The sequence below is a fragment of the Danio rerio genome, chromosome 16, assembly GCF_049306965.1.
Source record: "Danio rerio strain Tuebingen ecotype United States chromosome 16, GRCz12tu, whole genome shotgun sequence".
NCBI classification, from domain to species: Eukaryota; Metazoa; Chordata; class Actinopteri; order Cypriniformes; family Danionidae; genus Danio; species Danio rerio.
Window position 1 is genome coordinate 17,525,964 of NC_133191.1, and position 20,040 is coordinate 17,546,003.

The 20,040-nt window shown below is 45.1% G+C and overlaps 1 protein-coding gene across 4 annotated transcripts in view; it reads left to right on the top strand.

The window, feature by feature from the left end:
• Positions 1 to 20,040, top strand: part of fam131bb (family with sequence similarity 131 member Bb) — a 79,703-nt gene that overhangs the window by 56,616 nt on the left and 3,047 nt on the right. For all 4 annotated transcript variants that reach the window (XM_009292208.5, XM_009292209.5, XM_001919486.8 and 1 more), the window contains 2 exons: positions 5,063 to 5,373; positions 18,418 to 18,669. In XM_009292208.5, the coding sequence (XP_009290483.1) occupies positions 5,063 to 5,373; positions 18,418 to 18,669 (563 nt within the window). The remainder of the gene's footprint in view (positions 1 to 5,062; positions 5,374 to 18,417; positions 18,670 to 20,040) is intronic.

Consider the following 20,040-nt stretch of genomic DNA (forward strand, 5'->3'; position numbering starts at 1 on the left):
AATACGGGGTCTTCCTTGTCACATTTTGCACTTCAAAACGAGCCATTTGTTCTCTATAGACAGGTCTGGACAGGATGCAGGCCAGTAAAGTACCCGTATCCTCTTCCTCTGCAAAACTATATAATGTGTGCAGAATGGGGTTTTTCATTGTCTTATAGAAATATGCAAGTGCATCCCTGGGAAAGAAGGCACCATATTGTGCTTCATAATTTCTTACTACTTTCAGCATTAACAGTACCATCAGAGAATTGCAAGTTACCTTTGCCAAGGGCACAGCCTGTTCAAATCAATTTACTGATCACAACGGTATTATTGTACGTTTCTAAGGGTTAAAAGTGTGTTCTTTTTTTTACTGTAATTATTCAGCGATTCCTTCTCGTACCACTAGAAGGAAGCCTGCTTACCATTAGTGGTACACGTACCACAGTTTGAGAACCACTGGCTTAGACAGTTCAGATTCACATTGGGTTGTGTTGAAACATGTGATAAGTGATTATCTACTGCATAGCCATAAAAGCTAGTCTTGTGCCTTCTAAAAATATTCCCAGAGGCACCACACATATTGTGATGAGCAAAGCACCTAAAACTTATCCTTGAGTCACTCTGTACTTCATTGGCCTGATTTTTGAAAGTTCATTTATTAATTTATTCATTTTCCTTTAGCTTATTTCCCTTTATTTATCAGGGATCACCACAGCGGAATGAACAGCCAACTTGTTCAGCACATGTTCCACACAGCAGATACCATTCAAGCTGCAACCCAGCACTGGGAAACACCCATAAACACTCATTCACACACATACACTACAGACAATTTAGGTTATTCAATTCACCTATACCGCATGTCTTTGGACTGTATGGGGAAACTGGAGCACCCAGAACTCCAGAGGGAGAAATACAAGAGTGACAGTTTTTTGAAAGTATTCATTGTTGTGCCAGCCAGGGGTTTTCAAGGATGACTTCAACTGTAGATGCGCCCAGTATCAGAAAACTGATGCTTCTGAACCAGAAATGTTATGCTTCAACATGCAATACATTTTTCATGTGTAGAAATGAAAACAGTATTTAACCTGCCCAAGTGATTTTCCCTGGATAGTTTCAACCTGGATTTCTTGTGTATGAGTTTGGCGTGTGAGTTGTAATCTGTATAAGCATTCTTGAAGTTGCCAGAGGATCCTGAATCAATAAATGAAGAAACGGATACAGTATGTTCTGGGGTGAGTTGTACTTCTGGGATTTTGGTGAAGATTATTATTTCAGATCTAAGTTGAATGGTGCTCACAGGGAATTGACAAGACCGTTTTTGAGGAAATGTCCTGAGTGGTGTAGTAAATGAATAATCCTGACCCCAAGGGTTGTACATGCTCCTCACATGAGTAGTGTCAACTTGCAAGGGTTTTGGTACTGGAGGACAGGCAGTGTTAAAGGTGAGCTGGCAAGCTGTTTCAGGGTTATGGCAAGTGGCTAGTCATTGGGATATGAGGATATCTTCTTTTTTCTGAAATTTTCTTGTCAGATGGTGTCATCGTACATCGCTGTAGCACAGCAGATGTGTGAATTCAAACCATGTCAGTAAGTGCTAATGAGAGCAGATTAGTTCCACCTGATAGCCACTGCCAGGGTATGGAATAGTAGGGTAAAGTCTCAGGCCCCAATTAGCTATGGTTAAGCCTTCCGTCCTCCCATTTTCATTTTAAAACGCTGCTGCTCCGTGAAATACAGAGGCGTTGCTGCAGCATTCTCTTCTCTATTTGGAGCTTTTACTCAAAATTAAGTGCACAAAGTTCAGTCTTGCATCCTTTCCTTGTAAGTTCAGACTTTGCAAGTTTGATATGAAAAACAAACTCCCGAGGACACAATGTCGGGAAAATCTTGAAAAGGAACAGTGTTCTTTATAACCTTATTAAAATCACCCTGACTACAATGTTGCAACTTAACAATAAAATGAAAACATGATAAACATAAGGAACAGCCTATTTTCATTTTGATATTAACAACTTAACAGACAACAAAAATGTAAAGGCATCGAGTAGCTACATATTTAATATATGACCATCATCTTCACTGTATGCATATTTATAACAAAACAAAACCTATAACTGCCTCCTTTCATTTTCATTGAAACATACCCTGTCTTTTTTGCTGAATATCAGGCATATAAGTTTTAATAATCAATAATGGACATTTAAAAAGTATAAAATACAATACCTTTATACAGTATAGAAAATAGAGGCAAGCAATCAGTCAAATGTGCAGAATTAGTATAAGTGGTTAGACAAATTAATATATTAACTTACCTTTGCGCTCAGCCAAAATGTGTTACCTGAGAACAAGTTGCTAATAGATTCAAAAGACCAGTTGAGTCTTTAGAGACCAGATGACTTAAACATGATGTTTAACAACTATATTGAAATAAGATCCAGCAGTATATCATTGTTGAACTGTCTGATGTAAGCTGCTTTGACATGAGTTGACTGCCTGGAACCCAGACCTCTGCATATGTTGCTGCTCATGCCAGAGTGTGTGTGTGCAGTCACGTGATGTCCATTTTCAGCAGCATAGTGTGGACGGAGATCTTTTCAGAAACGCTAGATGAAATGCCAGCATGGACATGGATCATGTTCATTCTAAAACAGTTTTAAAACTAAAATGTATTTGTGTGAACGGGACCTCAGATACTGGAGTATCCTTGGCAGAGATGAAAGAGTGGTTAAAAGATCGAGAGTACTCCAGAGGCTTTACTGAAAACTTCAGAGAAGTGGTTATTGAACATAGTAGTTGATTACGGCACTATTAGCATTCCATATTGACTTTGCCCTCAGCAATGATCTTTTGGTGAGAAGTGAGGAAGCCCACTTTATCAGAAGCATACATTTACAGTAGCTGTATGGTGATAAGTAAAGCTTTCAGGGCAGTGACCAGTTTTGTGAAAAGGTTCGGGGGTGCAGATGGAGAGGGATCCATTATGAGCAGTCATGATCCAATCTTTTGTCACACACACACACACACACACACACACACACACACACACACACACACACACACACACACACACACACACACACACACACACATGACTGAATTAATGCAAAACCAAGTATGTTTATTGAACAGTGAATAAACAACAGTTCAGAGCATGTAAAAATACAATATACTTGTATTATTTGAATATCTTTTTTTTTGGTTGGTGTAAGGGTCTATGGAACGCAAAAGACAATGAGACCAGAAGACCTAGGCTGTTTTTCAATATGCGTTCTTCAGTGATCTTGTGTCCTTTTGTTTTCGTGTAACGTCATCATCAGTTGCCAAAGTTCAGTTCGAATCTTTAAGACCGCAAGAACAGAGATATTCTTGATGTTGAGGATGCATGGATGCAGATTGCGACTGCAGGTGGGAAGCGCAGCATTTTAAATAGGTTTATTATTAAAGTTCAGAGATATAACTTATTTATCTCAGGAGTTTCCCTAAATGAATTGGTGAATATAAACATTGAAATCTTAATAGAGGCGTGAACACATTAAGGGTTCTTATTTGTTAAAATCTGTATTAAAATCTGTTTTATTTATATTGTGCAACATATATTTGTAAAGCCTTTATGCAGAGTATTGTGAAAAGGGTAAAAACAATAAATGATTGAATGAATAATGTAATGTTTAAATCATTTTTGGTTAAAGCTAGGGTCATTTGACCATCAGGAAGAACCAGGGAAGAAAGCATTTCATTTATCACAGGACGTGTTCTCTGACCTCGCGGTCTCCCGAGTTCATTCTTCCTAGTCTTCACAAGGATGCAAGTCTGTTCTCTGTGTTTTTGGAATTGAGAAACAGCCAAAATGACCAGGAAATAATTGGAGGAGTGTTATTAAAGAAACTGATAAGAGAATGCACAGGTGTTGTTAATTAGTATTTAGGGGACTGTGAGCAGGTGAACTGACATCTGTGTGAAAGAGGTGAATGTAGTGACATTACTATTGTATTATATCATAGTGATAAAAATGGAAGACAAATGTTTATACATTTATTTTTGCTTATTATCTTGTAAGACAATACTTCCAATACTGTAGAACACAAATCAATAATTTACCAGATCCTATTCCAGTTAGGAGGCTGCTATAAAGGTTTATAGAGAAAAAAAGCCAAGAAAGGAACTCAGTGGAGAAGAATGACGGGGGGCACAGAGTGATTGGTGGGATGATGGGGGGTGGTGCCAGGCCAGATTCATGGTGGCAGGCCATATTGATCGTCAGGTCACTGAGAAAGGTCCTGCTGGCCCTTATGGCCAGTCCGCCCCTGGTTAGCACTGTTGCCTCACAGTAAGGTCACTGGTTTGAGTCCTAGCAGGGCCAGTTGGCATTTCTGTGTGGAGATTGCATGTTTTCCATGTTCCAGTTTCAACCACAGTCCAAAGACATGCAGTATGGGTTAACTGAAACTAAATTAGTCATAGTGTGTGCGTGCATGTGAATGTGAGAGTGTACTGTATGAGTGTTTTCCAGTACTGCAGCTGGAAGGGCAAAACATGTGTAAAACATGTGCCAGAATAATCGGCATTTTATTCCACTGTGGTGAACCCTGATAAATAAGGAAATAAGCCGAAGGAAAATGAATGAATAAATGTCTATAATAGAATAGGAATTTTAAATTCCTAGGATTTGCTATCTGATCAATATATTAGCATCAACAAATCTAAAAGCAACTAAATGTTGAAATCTGAAAATAAATTTTACTTTCATGTTAGCTGTGTTTTAACATCTTTTTTTTTATTAAAGTGCATTTTACTTTGAAGATCTTTTTGACTAATCCATTTGCATATTAATCATCAAAGACTTTGATTAATATGTAATTTCACATGATGTAATATGTGAAAAAAATACTTCTGTAATAATCACTAAAACACTTGAATTCCATGTCAGATCAATATTTCATATTTATTTAAGAGTTTGTAGCCATGCAATAATCTATAGCACAGGCTGTGTGGAAAAAAATAATAATTTCAGATCTGAAATAAAATATCCCACTACTCATAAAGCTGTAAAATTTTTATTTTTGTGTATCTCTTACAGACCAGATGCACCATTCCTCTGCAGAAGTGTGGCCCCACAATTATGTCTCCCAGGGTCTTTACTGCCTTTCTTCCTCTGATGCGTGGGAGCCAATTAGTAATGAACAGTCAGGTGTGGCATCTCCTGCCACTGGTTCATATGTCATGGCAGTCGGGAATGAAGGTGGCTATGATCCAAACACAGCAACTCACTTTCTGTCCCAACAACAACAACAGCATCAGTATCAGAACCAGTTACAGCAGATCCAGCACCTACAGCATATCCACCAATACCAGCAGCAACAGCTTCTACAGTATCAACAACAGCAACAGGTGAGTGATAAAACTACACCTCCCGTGAGTCTTTCTAACAACACCTAATGTATTTTAAGTGAGATATAAAACTATAAATCACAGTAGACATGTGCATAAGCTGTGCAAGCCTAATTTCATGAAAGCATTTACATTTTATTATTTTTTTATTTATTTTTTTACATATTGTCAAAAAAATAATTTGTACAAATTGTACTAATTTGTACAAATTCATTTGAACTTTATAAAACATTTCAATTATAAAAGGAGGCATGCCTCCAAATATTTCATCACCTGCCTTAAAGGGATCACACAAAGAGTTCACACAAAACGTTCGAGGTTACTAAAGTAACCCTTCGTTCCCCGAGGAGTGGAACGGAAGCACTATAAGTGGATTTGATGTTCTAAATCCACGTATGGGAGGTTCGATTCAGAAGCTACTCGTCTGAAAGAGTATTGAACGGGCCAATTAAGAATGAATTGGCAGCGCAAGCCTGCGCAGGTGAGCGGCATAAGCAATCAACTGAGTATATAAGCTCACCTGGCGCCAGCAGACGCTATCCTTTTTAAGCTGAAGAGACTTTTAACAGCTAAGGGAAAGTCATTATGGCGACGGAGTATAGTGCTTCCGTTCCCCTCCTCGGGGAACGAAGGGTTACTTTAGTAACCTCGAACGTTCCCCTTCGAGGGGAACTCCAGCACTATAAGTGGATTTGATGTTCTAAATCCACGTATGGGAGCCCATTGAAAGCGCCACAATGACTGCACCTTACCAACACCCACCATGAGAGAGCGGTCAGGCAAGCGTGACGCGCCCAGATCATGAGAGGCGTGGTCCTCCAACGTGCCCTTGGCCCTAACTTATCCCACTTCAAAAGAAGTTTTACGGAATAGGTATCTTTTTTGGGAGTCGCTAGCATCTAGATAATTCTAGGAATACACGACAGTACGTTGGGAAGCGTGCCATCCCAGTAGGGAGGACGCTGCGGAGACCATCCGCACCCAATAGGGGGAACAAATGGAATTACATATGGACTAACCCTGAAAAGGGGGAGTGCGCATAAAAGGTGGTTAGCAGATAGGGAAAGCACGGGTCCGCCCAGGGGGGAAACTTAACCGTGGCGGAAAAGCATATGGGGATCACCAGCGGGGATCGGCCATAGCAGGCACCTATACCCAAAACGCGGGCTGACCAGCGGGCAGACCTACAACGTAATGGGCCAGCAAGTGACTCCTCCGCTGAGTCAGTGCTGGGGGCCTCGGAGGAATCTGCAGGGCTCACCGAATGGGGAACTTACTGACAGACAGGAGGGTGCATATCTCTCCGCGTTAGGGAAAAAAGGCACCGCAAGCGTGTACAACACCTACCGAGTTGTTTCCTCAATCACCAAAGGTACCTAACACCCTTGAGGAAACCGGCTCCACTCGCAGATTATAAAATCTTGCAAATGTGTTGGGTGTCGCCCAGCCCGCAGCTCTACAAATGTCTGTTAAAGAAGCGCCACGCGCACACGCCCAAGAGGATGCAACGCTCCGAGTGGAGTGCGCATGCACTCCCTGGGGGCGCGGCTGACCTCTGCTCAAATAAGCACATGAAATGGCCTCCACAATCCAGTGGGATAAACGTTGTTTAGACACGGCACTTCCCTGCTGCCGTCCGCCATAACAGACAAAGAGCTGCTCAGAAGATCTAAAGTTCTGAGTACGGTCCACATAAATGCGCAGAGCGCGACTGGACAAAGTAAGGACAGGGCTGGGTCTGCCTCCTCCGGGGGCAGCGCTTGCAGGGTTACTACCTGATCTCTAAAGGGAGTGGTAGGAACTTTGGGCACATAACCCGGGTCTCAGGATAACGTGAGAAAATCCCGGCCCGAATTCCAGGCACGAGTCACTGACCGAAAATGCCTCCAGGTCCCTGACCCTCTTAATGGAGGCCAACGCGACCAGCAGAGCTGTCTTCAGGGACAGAAATCTTAAAGATACTGTATCGAGTGGCTCGAAGGGATCAAATCGCAGGCTCGTGAGAACGAGGGCGAGATCCCAAGAGGGCGTGAGAGGGGGGCGAGTTGGATTAATTCGCCTAGCGCCTCTGAGGAACCGGATGATGAGGTAATGCTTTCCCACGGTGCCGCCAGCCACCGCGTCATGGTGAGCGGAGATGGCAGCAACGTAAACCTTGAGAGTGGAGGGCGACAGCCTACTATCCAGCTTCTCTTGAAGGAAGAGAGCACAACACTGATCTGGCAAGATCGGGGGTCTTCTCTGCGTAAGACACACCACTCAGTGAATAGACTCCACTTCAGGGCGTAGGCGGGCCTCGTAGAGGGGTATCAACCACCGCGGGCGGCAGGTTACCTAAGTCTTCCTCGCGTCTATGGACCACATGTGGAGGTTCCAGAGATCGGGACGAGGGTGCCAGACGGTGCCTTGTCCCTGAGAAAGTAGGTCCTCTCTCAAAGGGATCTGCAAAGGGAGGGCCGTCGCGAGGAGGGAGAGCTCTGATATCCAGGTCCGGTTGGGCCAGAGGGGCGCAACTAACAGAACCTGCTCCTCGTCCTCCCTGACCTTGCACATTAACTGCGCGATCAGGCTCACTGGGGGAAACGCATACTTGCGTATGCCCCGAGGCCAGTTGTGGGCCAGTGCATCCGTGCCGAGAGAGCCCTCGGTCAGGGAATAAAACAACTGGCAATGAGCGTTCTCGGGGGAAGCAAACAGCCCATATCAGCTGGAAAGACTCGGGGTGGAGTCTCCATTCTCCAGAGTGAATCTGCTGCCGTGAGAGCACATCGGCTGCACGGTTGAGCATACCTGGGATGTGAATGGCGCGCAGCGACTTCAGCCACGGGTGACTCCAGAGGAGCAGACGGCGGGCGAGCTGAGACATGCGGCGAGAGCGCATACCCCCCATGCGGTTGATATACGCCGCCGCCGCCGTACTGTCCGTCCTGACCAGCACGTGTTGCTGCTCCAGCGCCGGAGAAAAACGGCGGAGAGCAAGGAACATTGCCAACAGCTCTAGGCGATAGATGTGCCAATGCAGCTGGGCACCTACCCAAAGGCCCGCAGCTGCATGCCCGCGACACACGGCTCCCCAGCCTGTGCTGGAAGCATCTGTCGAAACAACAACATGACTGGACGCCTGTCCCAAAGGCACACCGGCCTGCAGGAATGAGGGGTCGTTCCAGGGGCTGAGGGTGCGGCGACACAGCGCAGTAACAGAGACTCGGTGTGTGCCCGCATGCCATGCGCGTCTCGGAACTCGATTTTGAAGCCAGTGCTGAAGTGGTCTCATATGGAGCAATCCGAGCGGCGTGATAGCCGCAGCGGAAGCCATATGCCCCAGGAGCCACTGAAAATATTTCAGTGGGACCACTAGCTTACTGTTGAGCTCCCTCAGACAGTTCAGCAGCAGGCGAGCGCGCTCTCCGGAGAGGCGCGCTACCATGGTGACCGAGTCCAGCTCCATCCCGAGAAAAGAGATCCTCTGCACCGGGGCGAGTTTGCTCTTTTCCCAGTTGACCTGCAACCCCAGTAGGCGGAGATGTCGGAGCACCTCGTCTCTGTGCGCAGTCAATTGCTCCCGAGAGTGGGCTAAAATCAGCCAGTCGTCGAGATAATCGAGTATGCGGATGCCCGCAAGCCGCAGAGGCGCTAGGGCACCCTCCGCGAGTTTGGTGAAGACCCGCGGAGACAGAGAGAGCCCGAAGGGGAGGACCTTGTACTGCCATGCTCGACCTTCGAACGCAAACCGCAGAAACTGACGGTGGCGTGGAAGAATGGAGACATGAAAATACGCGTCCTTCAGGTCTATGGCTGCAAACCAATCCTGAGGACGAACGCATCGGAGGATGCGCCTCTGCGTAAGCATTCTGAACGACAGCTTGTGAAGGCAGCGATTCAAAACGCGCAGATCTAGGATTGGCCGTGACCCACCGCTCTTTTTGGGTACGATGAAGTACGGGCTGTAAAACCCGCTCTCCATCTCTGCTGGAGGTACCGGCTCGATTGCACCCTTCGCCAGGAGGGCAGCAATCTCCTCTCGCAAGACAGGGGCGGACAGGGGATTGACCCTGGTGAAACACACGCCCGTGAACCTGGGAGGCCTTTTGGAGAACTGTAGTTCGTAGCCGAGTCTGATCGTGCGTATGAGCCACCGCGAGGGGCTGGCCCGCGCTAACCAGGCAGGCAGAGCCCTCGCTAATGACGTCATCGCAGCAATCGTTGTCATACCCGCGGAGGGGCAGCGCGGAGCGGGTGTGCTGATCCGGGGAGCGCGAGGGTCCCACAGAAGAGCTGGAGGAGAGCGATTCGCTCTGGCTCCGCACCCTGACTCCGGAGGGGGGGCTTGGGGGCTGGGAGAAGGGAGACCGTCCCCCCAGCGCCCTTGAGCCGCTGGCGGAGCATGCAGACCTTGCAAGCTGAGAGGCGGCGTGTCCCAGGCTGGCAGGGCCTGCATTGCCCGTGAGCCACTGGCGGAGTGCACCGAACCTACGAGCTAGAGAGCTGAGCTCAAACTGGCAGATTTCTGGCTGTCACCTCTGGAGAAGTGGAAAAGTGCCCTTTCATTTCATGGCAGTAAAAAGTGCCGTTGGAAATGGCGCCCCGCCCTCCAGCGGGGAAAGAGCAAGTTCCCTCCTCTCCAGATGACCTGTCCCAGGGACGCTTCGCGGTCCGTTGCCAGACTTAGCTGCGTTCTAGGCAGGGGGAGTGGCCTGCTTCCGAGGTGCTCGACGCGCTCGCTTCGCCAGAGGCGAGTGCGGTGCAGCTCTCGTAGGCGGGCGCCTTCGGCGAGGAGCAGGTATGGATGGCACGGCGGGCGGAGCGGGCTTACGGGCCGCCGATTAGACATCACCCATCGGACTGCTCTCTCACTGGCTCGAATTCCTGGGTGAATTCGCAGACTGTGTCGCCGACCAGCTTGGGATATGGGCGAGTCAAGAAAGCGGACTTTGTCAACTTCGCGCATATCAACCAAGTTTTGTTAGAGGTGGGGCTTCTGGACCACTAGTGTGGACATCGTCCTCCCCAAAGCACACGCAGCGGACTTAGTAGTCCGAAGAGCTTAGTCGGCTGCGGTGCGAAGCTCATAAGCCTGGGTTGGACCCACCCTCGTGCAGCTCGGCCAGCGCCTGCGCTTGGTAGCGCTGGACGGTGGCTATCGCATGCAAGGCGGATGCAGCCTGGTCCGTAGCTTTGTAAGCTCTAGCTCCAAGGGAGCCGAAAACTCATAGGCTTTGGATGTGAGACGAGGCAGACCCCGCCAAGAAGAGGCGCTGCGCGGATTAACCGCCATCGCACACTCAACCTGAGGAATCGCCACATTCCCCCTGGCCGCTCCACCACCAAGAGTGGTAAGGGTGGAGGGACACGCAGCACGAGCAGAAAAAAGGTGCTCTTTAAGACCGCGTGAGCCTACTGTGCGTCGCCGGGAAGAAGGGAACGCCCCTCTAGTCGGTCCGGCCGCGGAGCTGGGGGATAAACCATCTCCAACCCACGGCCGAAGCAGCCCGGGAAAGCACGGCTAACACGTCCGTTTCAGTATCCGTTTTGACAGTGCTCACCTGCCCGAAGGGGGCGAGCGGGTCCGGATCATCGTCGGACAATGAAAGCCCACCCTCCGATGCCGCGGAGGACATCTGATCTCCGGTGTCAGCGAGCGTGAGAGCTACCATCTGATTAGACGGATCACTCCCAGCGCCCGAAGCTTGGATGGAGCACTTGGAGGAGCGAGAGGTCCGCGAGCCCTTAGGCGGCGGATTATCTCTCGCTGGAACCCTCAGATCTGCCCGAGCGCCCGCTGCAGAACAGGAGGCGACTGGGGTGGCTCGCTCTCTCACGAGAGTTTGCCGCGATCTCAACTGCGCGACGGTCATGGCAACGTAGTGACGACATGAACCGCCCCCGAGCACCACATTAACATGCTGGACCCCCAAACATGTAATGCAGTGATCGTGCCCATCATCCGGAGCCAGGAAACCCCCGCAACCAGAAACGCACAGTCGGAGCGCCGTCCTAAAAAGGACGTGCTGCACGACTGTGTTGCTCTTTTAGGATGCTTTGCAACAATACGCACTGCTCTGGAGGACCGGACCCAAAGGGACGCCAGGCAAGGGAGAAACCCAGCTCGACCATCTGCCGATGCGTGGACTCGCTCTGGACCGGGAGACACTCGTTCGCTCGAAGTGGCTGTAGACAGCAGGAGGAACCCTCATGAAGCTCGATCAGAAAAGTCTCTGAAGCGAAAAGGATAGCGTCTGCTGGCGCCAGGTGAGCTTATATACTCAGTTGATTGCTTATGCCGCTCACCTGCGCAGGCTTGCGCTGCCAATTCATTCTTAATTGGCCCGTTCAATACTCTTTCAGACGAGTAGCTTCTGAACCGAACCTCCCATACGTGGATTTAGAACATCAAATCCACTTATAGTGCTGGAGTTCCCCCCGAAGGGGAACTGAAGATTCTGTCATCATTTACTTATCTTTCATTAGTTACAACCCTGTTTGACTGTCTTTCTTCTGTTGAATACAGAAGAAGATACTTTGAAGTCAGCCAGAAACCTGTAACCACTGACTTCAATAGCATTTGCTATTCCTTCTATGGCTGTCAATGGTTATCAGTATATAGCCTTCTTCAAAATATATTTTTTTGTGTGTAGGGCATGACTATTTTTCCTCTGGCCAATTTCTTGTGCAGAACTGCAGTCTAGGTGCCAGAGACGTTTATTTTGAAAATCTTCATGGCACATAAAGTCAAAAATGTCGAGGTATTCTAACAGTATATTAGAAAAAAATATTATTGTAAAGAAAACATTAAGGGGCGATGCAGTTGCACAGTGGGTAGCACTGATTCGAGCCTCATCTGGGTCAGTTGGTGTTTTTGTGTGAAGTTCTTCCCTTGTTCGCATGGGTTTCCTCCAATGATGTGCCTGGACGAGCATCCATTGCGTAAAACATGTGCTGGATAAGATGGTGTTTCATTTCGTTGTGGTGACCCCAAATTAAAAATGGGACTAAGCTGAAAAGAAAATGAATGAATGAGAAAACATTAAGTTAAAACAATAAAATATATTTTTTTCTATTACAATAAGGTCCAATCGGAGTACTTTAGCATTAGCTACCAAAGTGAATTAAATTTGTTACATTATATTTTGTTCATTTTCATTATTACATCAATTGAGCTATTAGATGTAGTATTGTGTAGGCTGGTATCCCATCCGGTGCATAAAAAAAAACATATGACAGCATAATTGGCAGTTCATTCCGCTCTGGCGACCCCTAAAAAAATCAGGGAATATGCTGAAGGAGAGTGAATGAGTGAGGTTGCACTGTATTGTAATAAGTCACAACTGAATGAGTGTTGATCCAGATAATGGATGTCATTAGCAACAGTGTGTGTCAATCAAACCCACTTTAAACACACCTTTTATACGAACACAGATTACAATTCTCTCATTAAAAAGGTGTAACAAGGGGGGTATGGTTGGATTGGTGTGGTGTTGCTTTAGAACGGATGGGGCAGTCTCCATGCTGTTATGCTGTCCCAATATGCCGCCACTCATCCACATATCCCCCACTGGTTAAATGGTTATCATGACAGAAAAGTGAATCACAACAAAAAAGTATAAAAAGTCAAAGTACGTACATCACGAGTTGTCTTTACAGATATAACAATTGGCCACAAGGATGGCTTAAGAATTTCCCATGCTGTCACTAACTTACCCAAACCCCTTTCTGCTTCAACCCAGTGAGCCTACAGTCCCATGGGAGTCACATCAGTGCAGCATCAGTGCAGCTAGCGCACGCCATAGTCAATAGCTAAATATGTTGCATACTTAAGGAGGGTGGCTAAACCATGCGGTTTTGTTGCTTTTTCAGAGATTATACAAGATTAGCTAATCAAAAATTTTATTGTAATATAAAAGCATACACCACGTGACTGAGATGAGGTAAAGAAATCAATGGCTTTTGCCTATCAGCAAAATGTGAACGATGGTACTTGTTCTTGTACAGCTGCCCTTCTATATTGAGAACAGTTCATTATGCCTTAGTAACACTACTGGCAACTACAGATATAGACCCCTTTATATTACATATGATTGGCTTTGTCAGCAAAACTACACGCACCAGATCACACCAGATCATGAAAATGTAATGGCTGACCTGTTGTCTTACTCTGTCCCAGTTCAGGAAACAACAGATGAAGTTAACTACCCTGAAGCAGACATAATCCAACTCCTACATCGTCTACTGCATAGACTAGCATTGGTCCAGGAGCTCAAAACTGCCTTAGAGCAAGACCCTGTTCTTTCCCAGCTCCTCATTTACATCGCTTATGGTTGGTCTGTACAGGTTTCAGGGGAGTTAGCAGCTTTTGCCTGTGTAAAGGATAAGCTTTCTTGTTGGAATGATACATGCAAGCATGATCCCTGGCATGGCATGGTGCACAAGCCGCATCTGGGCATGGTCAGGATAGGGTTTAGTTGCCAGGCATCAACAGTGAAATCTTTAACTTCTAGTTAAAGATTGTGCAGCCTACCTTGTGCCTTGTGAGTGGAAAAAACACACCCCACCCCTTCAACCACCAGCCTAGTCTACTTGTCCTGGGAGCACCTGCAGCTGAATATTAGTGGAGAGATTAACGAGGTTCCTTACAATTAGAGGTACTTAGTGGTAGCAAATGATCTACACTCTAAATGGCCTGAACTCACCACCACCAGCTCAGTCATGTTGCAAATTGTTTTTCCACTCTTTTCCACTTTTTATCTGATTAAAATTATTGTTAACATTCATCCGGATTAAAACACCTACCACTAATCAGCAACATCAGATGAAACAATAATTTGACGATTTCAAACATGCCAAAGAGCCAGACATTGCAATTCATGCCTGGGTGAGAGTTCACAGGCAACATGAGGAACAATAATCTGGCTTTGTTCTGGTCTAAACCCATGGTGGTTACTCATTAGATGGGCAGAGCATCATACCTTTTGTAGGATGGTCCCCTAAGAAAGTAGCTGCACCTAAGAAAATAAGATACATTAGGGAAGAGCAAGGCGGAAAAAAGCCCCTCTCGGACTGCTGTTGAAGTAGGGCAGTGTGAGATCAGAGGGAAAAAAGCCCTAGCACAAGCACATAAACACATAGACATAACATCGCAACAGGGCATGGGAACAGGGGATGTTGATATAGTCTGATAAAGCCAGGGGGCACTGGTCACAGACCCACCTACCCACACCGGTGGGTGAAAGCACACGAAGAAGTGGGATGTGGGGGTTTTTGATTGTCCATGTGTAGCTGTGTTTGTGTGTAGGGATTTAGAGTGTCTCCTTATCTTGGTCTCTGGGGGAAGTTGTTTGTCCCTAGCCGAGGCCGTCTAGCAGGAGAGTCACAGAGAAACCGAAAAGAAGAAAAGGTTTTTAACTTGGGTCTATATCTGCTTATTTCGCAGATATCTAATGTGCGTCACTAGTCTTCAGATCTGACTAAATCACATAGCAACGTAATTAGTTTTTTCTTGATGTTTTCTAATTTCCTATCTAATGCCACTGTCTGGGTACCAACAACCTTGCTCACCACCTTTTCAATTCAGCTTGGTGGGGTTGTAAGCCAAACTGACCGCTTTTATCAATCTTCAATATCCCAGGGCCCTGCCTAAGCCCACCAGCAGAAACCATGGGGCTAATTTATGCCAGTCATCAAAATAATTGAGTGTATGCTCATAAGCTAAAGAGAGCTAGGGTACCCTCCATGAGCTTGGTAATAACCCATGGAGACATGGAGAGCCTGAAGGGGAGGACTTTGTACTGCCATGTTCAACGTTAAATGGAAACCAAAGGAATGGACAGTGGCGTGAAAGAATGGAGACATAAAAGTCTGCATCCTTTAGGTCTACAGCTACAAACCATTTCAAAAGACGAAAGGATTGGAGCATGGGCTTCTGCTTGAGCATCCTGAACTGCATTTGGTGTATACAGTGGTTCAGTTCGCACAAATCTAGGACTGGTCTTAATCCAGCCATTACTACCTCAAAACTGCCTAACAGACACCCACAAGCTGCCACTTACTCATTGGTAGCCTAAAGCATCAGCATGCCCCGGCCACCTTCTCTTCTCTCCTTCCTCTTAACGCTGAGCATTACCCATGCTCCTCCCTCCCTGTCCCTCCTGCACGGACTCAACTCTGCTTCTCCTCTCTGAAAAGCACTACTTTGCCCTGCTCCTAGCTCCAAAGCGAACAAACTCTGCATTCTCTCTCCTTTTTCTTTTTCCTTCCAGCTTTTTCTTTTTCCTTCCTTGCATGCACTACTCTGCTTCTCTTACTCCCACAGGAGTGACACCCCAAGTGCCGACTCCTGCAGGAGCCATGCCCACTCCAGCCAGGCCAGTAGTTTAATAGAGCTTGCGTGGGTTTTTCACAGGTCCTCCTGTTTCCTCCCACAGTCCAAAACATAAGACATAAGTACATTGACTAAAACAAATCAGCACCATATTCAAATTCCACCAGCAACACACCTTCTAGCAAACCTTTAGCAGCAGAAGGGGGGGGGGGGGGTCCTCAAGATCTACCTGAGCTCAAATTCCCCTCCTTCAGGAGGGAGCCCTGGGCTTGAGGATCTCATGAGCTCAGGGCTCTCTCCCGGGACAGCATACCAAACTAGCTTATTACCAATCATTAGCTAAGTGTGAACTCTTGAAACAATGATTAAAGTGAGAGATAACATGTTATTTTTTCTGAATATTCAAAAGTGCAAATATATAAAAAAAAATGAAACCTAGGTCAGTTTGTCTGATTAACATTAAGAATATCACTAAAGATTGATGCAACACCACCATCAAGACCTGTCTGACAAGCCTCATGATTATGTAAAAATCCTTAAGGAGTTGCTTCATTTAAACTAATACAGTCATTTTGTTTAAGCCAGGCCTCAGTAAGACAGGGTGCATTAAGATTATTGTCTGTTATTATTTCATTTACAATAAGTGCTTTAAGTACTAGTTACCTTATGTTTAGAAGCCCAAGCTTTAAGAAGTCTATGGGGTTTGTTAGATATGCACTTCTTTGATTTAAGTCGGTTAAGCAAGAGTCTATGTGGCTAAAATGAGAATTTTCATTTACTAGTCAAACAGAACGAAGGAGCAATGTTTTAACAGGAGTTCAGCTCTAGCTTTGCTGGGGTGCAGACCATCAGCTCGGAAAAGCCTAGGACAGTCCCAGGGAACATTCTAGTTATTGGCAAAAAGCAGCTTCGGTTCTTCAAACCATGTTAATAGCCGTCCATTCAGAGCAAAAAAATCTACTAAACCTTTTTATTTCCTCTGCGGTAAGAAGGAGGTTAAACCGTCTCGATCAGGGTCCTAAAGTCCCTCTTCAGGATCTCCGTCTGCCGCAGCCCAGTGTCATTCGTCCCCATGTGGATGAAGACAGGTCCGATGTTCTTGCCAGCGCTCAGGAGAGTGGGTACCTTAGCAGAGACATCCTTAACACAAGCACAAGGAAAGCAGTAGGTGCAGGACAGGTTTACCTTTAGCAGAAGCAGCACGAACATGGTGAATGATGAAATTGCAGATGATTGCAACATTGCACCCCGGTGGAAAGTGTTGAGTGTTGAGATTGCAGCAAACACTTACCTCAGATGAGTAAGCAGCTGCTCAGGAGACATCAAACAAGGCCTGTTGTTCCCAGAGTTGTGCTTGTTTCATCTCGAGGTCACAGATCTGCTCCAGCTCCAATGCCTCCATCAATGCTTCTCCTGCACTCAAAGATAGACAATTAAGTGACATTGTACAGGGTGAAGAGCCAAAATAGCTGGTTAGTGATGCCAGCAGGCTAGAGGGTAAGTGAATGCTTGAGGAACGAAACATTTTGAGTAGATTTATTTGTTTAACCATGTTACGGGTTTGTTTACCCTCTGTAAAAAACAAAAATAGTAATGAATGGGCATGTATTTTATGATAAAAATGGTAATTACCAATTTATATGACAGAGCTCCAAACACATGCAATGAGGCAACTGTAACAACAAAAATGTTGTCACTCGAGCATCAGTTTTCACAGTTGAAGTTTAGTTTATTTCAGTTCAGTTTAATGTGTGATGCAACGATGCCCAGTCTAAAACCAAACAAGCCAGTGGCGACAGTGGCAAGTAATAAACTTTACTAATTGACAACAGTGAAAAAAAAAAAAAAAAACTCAAGAAAACGTCTTCAATGAAAAAACTTTTCTGGGGTGTTTCAGGAATCAGTCTCACGCTCTCTACTTCTCCATGACCACCCCAGCATCTGCTCAGGGTACAGACTGGGTCCAGGATTATCGAGACCTCAGAATAAGGGGAAACAGACTAACATAAGCGTAGATGGAATTCAAATTATAATGTGTATTTGAGAAGTGTTTCCAGCTCCAGTTTCCCTAATTATTTGTGGCCTAACTATAAATCGGGGTTTCAAAAGTTATGCGTTTGTGTTTTATGTGTATGCTATTGCAAAAATATATGTCTTTAGTCTAGTTTTAAACTGACAAAGTGTGTCTGCCTCCCGAACTGTGCTAGAAAGGCTCTTCCAGAGTTTAGGTGCCAGATATGAGAAGGATCTACTGCCTACTGTCGATTTTGATAATCTGGGAATAATCAACTGTCCAGAGTTCCTAAAAACACTTCAGCGGCTGCAATTGAATCAACTGAAGTTTATTTAGGCCTAAAGGGCAACCACCTAGTAACACATTACAGTAGTCTAATTGAGAAATCATGAAAGCATAATTAAGCTTTCATTCATAGCATGTTGAAGTTTGGCAACACCTTTTGACCGAAGATGAAAACTGAACTGAAAATCCATCAAGGGTTAGACAGTATTCTAGTTTTCTGCATGTGTGGTTTTAGGCCTAAATAAGCAAGTCCTTAGTTTTATCTGAATTTGTCACTGTTACGGAATGCAGTCATATAGGTTTTGCATCATGGCTTAAACATCATAATTAATTTGTTTTTAATTGAAAAACGTTGTGATAAAAACAGGTAGCTGAAAAAATAGGTTGCTGCTGCAAAGGAAACTTGAGCAGTTTTTGTCTCTGTGTGCAGATCTTGGAGCAAAGACTACAGAGTGCCACTCATTCTTTACAAGCTACTCCGAACAGCACTATCCACAGCCTCCCTCCCCTCACTCATCCTCCACTGGTGGATCTGTGGGGCACACCACAGACTGAGGTCTACCAGCCAGACACGGTGGGCTACATGGGGATGCCTGTAGATGGAAATCTAACAGTCCCCACAGAGGATGTGATAACAGAACATTCATCTTTACTGGACGACGAACAGGATGGGGAGATTAAAGTGAGTGAAAAAAATGTAATGGCTTCAAACTGACAACTAAGCCACTCTTAAATTTATTTGAATGAGATTGCAGTGAAACCAAATTAAGGGGTGTCTACAAACAAATGAAACATACATACTTTAAAATGTATTTTAACCATCTGTTACCTGTTAATCAGTAACTATGAATATTTTAAACAGCGTCTTAAAAGTAAAATGTTCAGGTTAAATATACACTGTAAATATTAGATTCAAAATCTGGACTTTAATTCATGCAGTTTATAGATATATGCAAATACTTCCTAACCAAACCAACAACGGCAAAATACAGGTCAAGAGATGTTTCTTTACAATGTGATATCACCATCTACATCTATTGACTTGCCATTCAATACAACATTTTAGATATAAAAAACACATTGTACATTGTACAAAGAAACACAAATAGTACATTGTTATGGTCTAAACTTTGCCCCACCCCAGTTTTCAACACCACCACACGCTTATGATGCTAAGCAAAAATAGTCAAAATGTCAGCACTAAAGTTGGAGTTGGAAAATCTCAATTTCAGCGGACATTTGCGCCACGTTAACCAATCAGAATCTTGCTCCTGTGGGGGTGTGATTATGACGAAGCCCCTGTTGTTGGTGTCCCAGGGGGAAATCCTCCTACACACACCGACAACAGCTCATCAAACTGGGCTAACTCTGTCAAAAGCATTGCTGAAAGCCTCCATCATCCAGGTTAAGTTTCTGAAGAAGTTGATAAACTCACAGATCTGCTGCATCTCTGAAAGAATCTAGTGGACACAGCTCCAAACGCATCGACGTTGTTCATCAGCTTTCATAAAGCACATAAACACTGTTATTTTCTCAATAAAATCCATGTTAGCCACTTAGCAACGAAGCTAGAGCCACCGGGCAGACTGAAGCCCTGCCCATCATGCAAATCCACGTCTGTTGCTCAGTGAATTTGATATGCAAATGAAGCAGATTTGACGTGCGAATGAAGCGAGTTAACTCAACTTTACGCACAAATATTGCGATTTATCCATACATTCTGAATCTGGTGTGAACATAGCATTGAAGCTGATGTTACTGATGCTGTGGTGTTGAGGTGTGTTTGTGTATATGTACTAGTAGGCTACAGTGTATGGTTGATACTGTACTATATGATGTCAGTAATTTTAGACAACGTAAAACCCAACAGTCAATTTTATCAAATAAAATGAGTGTAGTTAACTCAAAATTTACTGGAAGTTAATTCTACTCATTTGCAAAGAGTTTTCAACTGAGTGTTGAAGGTAATGAGTTAACTACAGTAAATACCTCATTACTTTAACTTAAATGGAGTAAGTTCACAGTGCTCATATTAGATTTTTTATTTTAAATT